The sequence below is a fragment of the Sebastes umbrosus genome, chromosome 11 (genome assembly GCF_015220745.1).
Source record: "Sebastes umbrosus isolate fSebUmb1 chromosome 11, fSebUmb1.pri, whole genome shotgun sequence".
NCBI classification, from domain to species: domain Eukaryota; kingdom Metazoa; phylum Chordata; class Actinopteri; order Perciformes; family Sebastidae; genus Sebastes; species Sebastes umbrosus.
Genome location: NC_051279.1, coordinates 10,007,063 through 10,016,981, shown reverse-complemented (window position 1 = coordinate 10,016,981; position 9,919 = coordinate 10,007,063). Strand labels below are relative to the sequence as shown.

At 39.2% G+C, this 9,919-nt stretch overlaps 1 protein-coding gene across 1 annotated transcript; it reads left to right on the top strand.

Moving 5' to 3' along the window:
- The first annotated feature begins 4,639 nt into the window (after nucleotides 1–4,639).
- On the top strand, nucleotides 4,640–9,846 carry pnrc2 (proline-rich nuclear receptor coactivator 2). The gene is made up of 3 exons (XM_037785681.1): nucleotides 4,640–4,873; nucleotides 6,129–6,363; nucleotides 6,974–9,846. The coding sequence occupies exon 3, from the start codon at nucleotides 6,998–7,000 to the stop codon at nucleotides 7,469–7,471; it is 474 nt and encodes a 157-aa protein (XP_037641609.1). The 5' UTR covers nucleotides 4,640–4,873; nucleotides 6,129–6,363; nucleotides 6,974–6,997; the 3' UTR covers nucleotides 7,472–9,846.
- The last annotated feature ends 73 nt before the right edge of the window (nucleotides 9,847–9,919 follow it).

Below are 9,919 nucleotides of genomic sequence, written 5' to 3'. Positions count from 1 at the left end.
AATATGCTTGAATTTGGAAATTAAATGGGGGACTGAAAACTACAAATGTACATAGATAAATGGAAAACAAAAAATTAATAGAAGTGATCAAAACAGCCATTTGCCATTTACGATATTCATGTAGTAAACTGTAAAGTACAAGACACACGTTGACTTGCTTGTACATTTACTCGGGGTCGTCAGATTTAAAAAACAAATTCTGAGGTCATGAGTCCAAGTTCCCAATAATTGCTCAAATATTTTAATTTTTCATATATTAATGATTAAGTTAGCTGTTCAATTATGTTTATTGCAAGATTTAAATTAAACTGAGAAGTTATTTCAATGACATTCTTTTGAAAAAAAACATGTTTAAAGAGTCAAATCTCCTTAAAATAACTACCAGAGAGCATTGAGCTTATAGGACAACATTACTAGTTCTTTCTAGATAATGTCTTATGAGGAAATAGCAGACCAATAACATAAAGTGTTACATGTGTGGTAAATGCTTTTTCAAAGCCAGACTGAATGAAACATACACTAAAATACTTGAATCAAGTAAGATTTAACTGTAGAATATGAACTCCTCCCATAGTGCTAAAACTCTCACAGACAAAATACAGACGACTTGTCCTCAGTGTCCTCAGTGGTGTCTACGGCCCTGCTTATACTGATGTCCAATAAGAAACAACAACCCAGTCATGTGTTCTTAAAGCCCTGTATTTGAATGTATTCCATCACAGAGCAGTTGAAAAGAGAAATGTATTGGGTTGTTTTAAAATGTCAGTGGATTTTTGATTTAAAGGTGCTATTGATAACATTCAGCCACTAGATGTCACAGTCTCCCTCCCTCGTCACATTGCATTTACTGCAAAGCAAGGCACTTCCCGTCAATCTCAGCCATTTACCCATTTTTTTCACACTAACCGACAACCCAGAGGTACCACGTGGTACCAACGTCATTTTACTACTGGCTCACAAGCCTTGTTAGAAGTTAGACTCGATATATCTTCCACAGATATAAACAAAACATTAACTTTGGACCCGTCAAAATTTTAAAAATGATTAATTCATAATCATAATATTTTTGTTTTTCAGGAAAAACTTTTATTTAGCCCCTTTCTAAAGGCTCTGGATGTATTCGTTTTAAAAAAATATCTATTTGTCTACATAAAAATGCTATCAATAAGACCTTTAAAGACATTTTAAAGACATCTGAAGGCCAGACATTTCAGCACCTGAACAACAAAATGTTGAGTGAATGATCCAGAAAATTTATCAATGTGGGCTGCTAAAACGCTGGATTTTTCAACTGGATGGCCTGCTTGAAGGAGGGTGGAATGGGAATATAGTGTTGAATGAGAGATTAAATTAAACACATGATAATAACTTCACAATACTCTCAATTTGATATGTATTTCTTCATTTAGTTGTTCTTTCTTTTCAGCTGCCATGGGGTCAAAAATGCAGGGAATAAGGGGTAGGTTGGTATTGTATTTGTGTTGCTAATCTGCCACAATTTTCACTTTCTGATTTTTATGTTTCAAAGACGTGTAAACATGTGGAGACATGTTGTGTGTGTCTTTGACTAGACTGTATGCAGGTATTCAATAACAGCAGCGAACACTCCTTGTATGAATCCATTCAGGCTCCTTTGTGTCTTACTATACCCCTAACAAACTAGATGGGAAAAAGACATTTTAAAAAAACTAAGAGGAGGGATTTCATTTGAATGTATTCGCATGTTAAAGATCCGGGATATGGGCCAAACTCAGTGCTGAGTGGTGTGAAATGGTTACTGCTTCTGTTCTTTATCCACGTCACTTTGTGTGGGTGTGTTTCGCAATACATTTCAGACTATTCAAATTCATGTCAGCCTGTTTACACCCAGTAAATACTACAAATGGCCTCTAGAGATATAAGCGATAAAGACACTGAGAGTCTGTCTGTCTATATGTAGACTATCTGTGCTGTGTGAGAAACAAAAAAAACCCAAAAAAACAGCAGCCTTTGTACGCCACTCTTGTTTTGAATATATTTTTCATTCCAATCTCTAGGATAGTGTACATTCACACTGCAACTCTTTGCGACCGGGGGGCTTTTCCTTTACGACCAGTCAAATAAGGAGATAAGTCCACCTCCTATATTCCCGTAACACCTACAGAAGCCTATCGGTGACCTACTTTCCTTACATAGTTGACTCTTTATGGGAACGGCCCCCTTCCAAAGGTTGCTTTGCTCTGGGGGAGTGTCTCCTCATAGCCTGCAGCTGTGAGCTCTGGCTGACACAGAATGTGTTGTGCAACTCTTTTGACGCTTTAAACAAGGAGGGGAAATTTCTTTGACTGTGAACTATGTCTGACTTAATCTATCACGCGAGTTGTTATGTAATCTTTAGACTTGGACCTGTAGACTCCCATAAAACCAGCTGTAAGAGTATCATCCATGACCAATGAACCTTATAAAGATTATGGAGAAACATAATAGCTGCATTTTTCAAAAGCAAACATTAACCTTAAGTAAGTGCTGTAAGAAAATAGAAAAAACTGCCAGCCTAAAAGCTGAATGAAAATACAAGAGAAAAGTAAAATACTGAGGCCAAATTATAAGCTTTAAACAATGATTTGAAACTAAATAACGCAAAAAGTATTGTCTTAACTTTTAAAATGTATTGGTGGTAAACGGTAGGCTACTTGCCTTGTATGACCTGTAATTTTCTTACCTGCTACAACTAATCTTTTTTTTAGCAACCCCCACACATCTGCAGCATACTGGAGTACATTCATTGTAAACCATTTGAGGTGTTGTAGCTCTGGGTTTATAGGCTAACGCCCGATGACTTGTCCACATGTTACAGATTTATGACAGTAGTCTATGACTCAGGTTGTACCCTCAGGTTAGCTAGCTCTACTACCAATTTTAAATCTCTTTTAAAAACCCATTTTGATAAAAAGCCTTTTTTTAACTCCTTAAGGCAATTACAGCTTAGTGCACCTTTTCCCCACACCTTATATTGTACCTCTTTTGGTAGTAACTTATTGTTTTGATACCACTGGTTACAGGTTTTAGTTTTCTCATTATTTGTCTTTATGTTTTGTTCTTTCATTGTTTTTATTTTGTCTGTATTTAAACTATGTTTAGAAAGGTGCTATACAAATAAAGATTATTATATTATTATTATTATTACATTTATATGGTAGGCTCATTTTGCATGGTAGTGTTTTATCTCTGAATTGGGCCTTTGTATCAAAGCTCACATTGGATTATGGCACAAAGGGTAGTAACATGACACTCTGCCTTGTATATTCAATAATAAGCCTTTAATACCCAGATTTAAACATGGATCTGGATAAAAAAAGACAAGAATATCTCATTTTCCCTTTCTTTGCCTCCAGTTGGGAATAGATAAGAGGACTAAATGATTACTTATGTCAATAAACTGGTCAAGGTTTTGTTTTGGCACAAGAGGGCTGAGGTATGGGGGATGGGCAGCTCACAGTCAAGAGAGAGAGCTGTTGTTGTGTGTCATTACAGCCTGTTGCAGCTGTTTCAGCAGCACAACAGGTTTTAACCTACAAACAGGAACTGTGGAACAACATCCGATGTGACGTCGCCTTATAGAGAAAAGTATGAACTAGGTCAATAAATCTAAACTCTTGGACGTGTTTACCTTATTTACCGAGGGATTGACATTACATAACTATATATATATATATATATATATTAGTACGCCAAAACCTTATTATATTGTTTTAGTTAGTTCTTATGTAAGATAGAAAGCGGAACTGTTTTTTTATGTGTCGAAAGTCGGTTGCTTTTCCGTTATTTTCTCACTTCTTCTCTCAGGAAATACCCCGACGTCCAACAAAGAAAAGGAGATAGTCATGTGTCAGTAACGAACGAGTCGGCTCTTAGAGCCGGCTCTATTAAGTGAACGATAAGAGTCCGTCCGAGAGACGTTTTTTTTTTTTTTTTTTTTTTTTTATTAATTCAAGGCAGAATGATAGGACAATTTTCTCCGCGGCACGGGCACACCATGCACTGACTGTGACTGAATGTTGTGTTAATGTCGTCCGTGCGACCAATCAGGTGATGACAGACAAGGATCATACAAACAAGCAGGGATGGGCAGGGGTGCGCGGCGCGCTGACGGTCTACAGGTACAGAGCAGGAGGGAGAGGAGGAGAGAAAGAGAGAGAGGAGTGCGGTGCGCGAATAGAAGACAAGATGAGTGACAGTCGGAAACGAAGCAGCATGTAAAATGATGGTATTCTGGAAATTATAAGGTTTAGTATAATTGTATTGAATAATTTAAGTGATAAATCTGCACACATACTAATCATAGGTCAAACAGCGCGAAATTTGGCTGAATTATAAAAGGCAAAAGTGGTAAAATGAAGAGCCGTTTGGGAGCCGAAAGAGCCGGCTCTTCTTGGTGAGCTGAGCCAAATGATCTGGCTCACTAAAACGAGCCGTAATTCCCATCACTAAACGGAGAAGTGGAGGAGGGTCAGCATTCGATTGACGTCACCAGTCTGGCAACAGGCAGTAGAATGCGTCTGGCTGTTCTCTTCTGTGATTGGTCGTTGGGTTCGAACGCGCTCCCTGATTGGTCAGTTCTGGGTTCTAGAACGAGCTACATATCTCCGCTGTAGATTCCATTTTGTTGCAATTCAGACGGAGTCGGGAGAGAGAGAGAGAGAGAGAAGAGACGTCCTCCGGCTAACTTTAACACCACATAAACATCGAGAGGGTGACGGATTTGTAGGAAAATATAGCTTTGCTGTGCTTTCTTACTGTAGTCCGCCGACCGAAGGGGATCTCCAAAAGGCTAATTGCCATATTTTCTCGGGACGAAGGGCTTTTTATCAACAACAAAGCCTTGAGGAAGTCGGTAAGAGAATATCCGCCATGTTGGAGCTCAACGCTTCTTTGTTTTGGTTTGGTTCCAAAAACAGTGTGACAGAGGCTATAAAAGTGGTATTTTATTAACATGTAATTGGGGTTATTATTAAAAAATCCCGTCTATTGACATTATTAGTACCAAATGCTTTTTTTTAAACACCAGAATATCTCTTTGTGAACCCTCTTGACGGGACAAAGCGCTAGAGCCAAAGCTAGTATCAAAGCTATGTCGCAGTTTGTTTTTTTTGTTTGTTTTTTATGATATGGTTATTGGGTTTTCTTATTTTCACAAACACAATAATAATAATAATAAAAAAAACAACAACAAACAAACAAACAAACACTGATACAGCTCAGATTAAAAAAACAAACATATATATATATATATATGAGGTCATAGGAAGTAGTCCATAGTGCAGGGAAGTCACAGGATATATTAGTTCATGTTCAAGAGACTCCTTGTGAGATAATTGAGATCAGGTCCAATATAATTCAGATAGGGCTGCCAAATATTGTGTAACTGATCTACTTTGGCATGTAGAATATTTGTGAGATATTCCAAAGGGACCATCTCAAATATCACTTTACACCAGCCTTGGACAGAGGGTTTCTTATCACTAATCCACTGTAGTAATATATACTTTTTTTTAGCAGCAAATGTAAGAATGTTATATAACCTTTTGTTGGCTGCAGTAATTTATATTTGTACTTGGGATTCCTAAAATCAAAAATTAATTTCTAAATCAAATGTCTTTTCCATTTCACATAATATTTCAGACCACTACTTCTGTAATTTATGACACGATCGAAGGCAATGGGTTATGGCACCTAATTCTGTTTTTACATTTGAGGTACAGAGGAGAAAGTGAGGGGTCAAAAGAATGCCTTTATTTAAAATTGGATTGCTTTGGATATCTTTTTGTGCATGACTCCAAATATTTCCCCATGTCTCATCATTAATAGTCACTGACAATTCCTCCTCCCATGTCGCAGTTTGTTTATGTCATATTTTGCTGTGATAATAAGCCAGCAGCCTAATATTTATGTAACTATAATGTTATAAGGAAAGGATGGATAGCTGGTGTTTTATTGATTGTTTTTAGCTGTGCTCGGTGTAATGACGCACTATGAAATACACACATCCACATCCTGGATGGAGGAAGAAAACCTGCTGTACCAAACAAAGGAAATGTCCTTATTTAGCATCTCTAACTAAATCTATCTCTATCTCTTGTCTCTAAAAGGTATTCGGCTTCTTGGAGCTTCGTGCTGCCGGGGTGAATTGATGTTCAGCTCGGTTCCACGGGAAAACAACTCAACAACTCATTGGCACATGAAAACTTCAGACCTTGCTGGACACCGAAGTACAGCGAGAAGTAGACAGAAGATAACTACTTCGAGGACCTGGGGCCCGATTGGAGGTGAACGATTGAAGGGAGATCTCAGCTTCTTCTACTTCAACTTTCTGACAACAAAGAGGTGAGCTCTTGGTGCTGTTTTGCTCTCTCTCTCTCTGTGTGTGGGGGAGGGGTGACGCAGGCTGCTGGGCTTGTCTGGTGCTTCCTTCTGCACGTATACCTCCCTCTGTGCTTGTTTTCATTGAGACGGTGCAAGTGCGGACGTGCTTGTGTGGACGGATTAGACATTAATATAATAAGTGTTACACTGCCAATAAATTGAGTGGATCACAATACATTCCCAAGATTTCAGTGCACTTTTAGTAATAATATATTCTACCCTTGGTACAAGAGTTTGTCCACTACTTTAAAGTCAAAACTGCTTCACAAAATCAAAATCTGCTCTAAGATTGTAGGTCAACCCCTTGAGAAATTCATAATAACTGAAGCACTATTTTGTACACCAGTCAATCCTAAAACTAAATATGGAGCCTAATCCCAGATCAAATGTATGTTGAAGGTTCCTGAATATTGTCTTCTGTGATTGTAATTTTTAAATGTATGTATCCTTGTTTCATGTCTTTGTCCTTTCTGTGATGTTGCAAATGGAGCTTCTGTGATGCAAAACAAATTTCAGACCTGTCTGACAATAAAGTATTATCGTATTAATGTATCGTATTCTCATCATGTAGGTGACACCTAGTGCCAGAAGCAGTATGGGAGGTGGAGAGAGATACAACATTCCAGTTTCCCACCCTGAGCGCCCGTTGCCCAAGAAGAACCATCAACTTGGCCGGGCGAAACAGAGAAGCCGCGACCAGAACGGATCAGCGGCATCTGCAGCAGGAGTGGCAGGCGGCCTTCATCATCATGGCCACCGCCGGAGCGATAAAGTCGCAGCCTACCACAGGTCTCCAGAGGCGCGGCAGGCCGCGTCTGCAGAGAAAAATGCTTCTGTCCGCTTTGCCACCAACTATGATCAGAACTGGGAGGGCGCAGTGTCTCACCTCAACACGCTCCTGGCCGCACAGGGAAGTCCGAGCTACGCGGGGCCTAAGTTCAGCGAGCCGCCCTCGCCTAGCGTGTTGCCCAAACCCCCCAGCCACTGGGTGTCCTTCCCAATGGGCTCCTGTGACAACAGGGAGATGATGGCCTTCCAGCTCAAGAGCCTCCTCAAAGTGCAGGCCTGAGAGGGATACCCACACTTGATCGAAAAGCCCATGTATGAACTGGGACTCCCTTGAGGGCACCCACCCACCAGGAACACCTCAGTGCTGTAATATTTTTTAGCTGTTTTTAGATTGACCTCGGTGTTAGGAGGCATTTGCAGCAATGTTTGCTGTGAATGTTTATTCAGTACTAAATTTTTAAACCAATATTTTGAGATATTACAGCCTTGGAGCCTTGCTGGTCGGTAATGCCTTTAGTGGAGTCAGTTTCTGTGACTAATGACAAACTGGATATCCTTTCTACTTCTGTTTTGTTTTGTTCTTTTTAATGTTGGCTGTCAAAGCAGATTGAGTGTGTTTTTTCCCCCCCAATCAACGGTTATATTATAGGTAGTATAGGTTCAGGTAAATTCCCATCACTTTTACAGTCCATTTCTGTGGACAGACATGCTTTTTCATTTACATAAGTTTTATGATGAGCCTTTAGGGTCGCATCTAAAGCTTCAGGTGCTAAAGCAAACTCACATTTGTAGCATTTTTATTTTGACTAGGGCCCACCTTTTTTTTCTTTTATGTATTACAATCCTTGATTGGGATGGAAAACGCACTCAACTGCAATTCTGCAGGGAAAAAAGCTATCTTACTGGAGGTAATACGCTGTACAGTACAGGTCAAAAGTATAACCTCAAACTGAAGGGTAAAAAGAGACCATGGCACACAGGCCTTGGACGGTCGACTCCTGTACTTTTTTTATTGCGCTGTGCGCACATGCACTATAGGAGTTGAGCTTGTCTGAGGCCCATAACACTCTATCATAGCATTATTTTGTACAAGTCCTTTATTGTTGTGGTTGAAAGATGTATGAAGTGCTGTGTGTAACCAAAGCAATGTTTTCGCTGTATTTTATTTTACTTTTCTCTTCTTTTGGACATCCTCTGTGTGGTCGGCGTTGTTGCCATTGCCACTTTAACCTTGCCAGCCCGAGTGGTGAATGGGTCAGAGTCCCCAAAGTCACTTCTAAATGTTCATCTGTTTCAATCAGCACTGTTATTGCTCCTCAGTCTCAGCACTTATCAGGACAGTGGTGCAGCTCTAACATGCGGAAGAGGGCCGTGCTCAGTTGTGGGACTGTTGAGTTTCACTTCCTGACATGGGCCTGTTTGGCTGCACGCATTCGTAAGCAAGGTAAAGAAAGGCTGAGGAAGGTTTCTGAAGTGAAGTGGCCCCAGGGACTCAACACGAGGCAAGAGGCTGGTGTTTATGTTTACAAAATAGGTCTCAGTGGTTGACCATCCCATAATCAACAGACACTCTCTGCCTCTGCCTCTTGTTTACCCTCTTGCACTGCAATCAGACTAGTTTTTAATAAGTTACAGGCCAGGATGCTATTGAAATGATGGAGGCGTAATTGACTATCTCCCTATGGATTTTCTATTTTTGTGACTCAATCCTCTATTGAGGCTCTTTTTTGCTTTCCCCTTGCAGAATTGGAGCTGTTTATGGCCAGCTTAAAGATGACAAAACAAAGTATGAGAGCTTGTTAATGTGTTCAAGAGCCATGTAAATAATGACATGTAAAAAGTACTTGTAGCATATGTACATTTGCAGGCCAAGTTTGAGGCCTGTGGGACAAAAGTATTTTTAGTAATAACACTGAATGTATAAGACATGCTAAGGACGTGTCTTGACTTCAATGTCTTGACTTCAATACTGAAGAATATTTTTGTTAAAAAATTAAAACAGCATATAGCATTTCTCAGTACCCCTGCACTGTTATCTTTCCAGAGAACTTGCACATGTTTTTTATTGTTTTGTATTATGCAGTGTAGGGTGAAATATGCTAAGTGCAAATTAAGTAAAACTGCAAAATATCAATTAGATCCAAGAGGAGACTTGCCTATGTTATGAATTCGAGTTCTGAATGTGCTTACAGTATGTAAGCGTGATGCTTTTAATCTTGAGTTGACCTGTTTGTGCCTAAGTTGAAATCCATGCTGAAACTATTTTCATTAGGTGGCGATGCCACAAACTGACCAAATGTTTTCACCAGAACCAGCTTCAGTTCTCAGCTGTTCTTCCGCCAGCTGACAACTGAACTTGGTCCCATGCTGTTTAAGTTCTACTTACTATTGGTTGTTCATGTAAACATTTTTTTTCTTGCCCTGATTGAGTCATGCATGGCAGTCTCCTTATTCCAAATTTAAAACATGTAATGAATTGGCTGTTAATTTAATCCCCTTTGCGAAATGTCACTTAAAATGAAAAGAAAATGCCCTGTTTAAGATTGGTAATAATTGGTGTTTAAAAAAAATGCAAATGTAAAAGAATGCACTCTGTGAATTGATAACTAAATTTTTACAAAAAAAAGAAAAGAAATAAATCCCTTTCCCTTCCCCCCATTTTTGTCTGTGCTTGAGTATCTTCTAACTGTGTAGTTATATATACTTAGTGTAGTTATATATAGCCCAA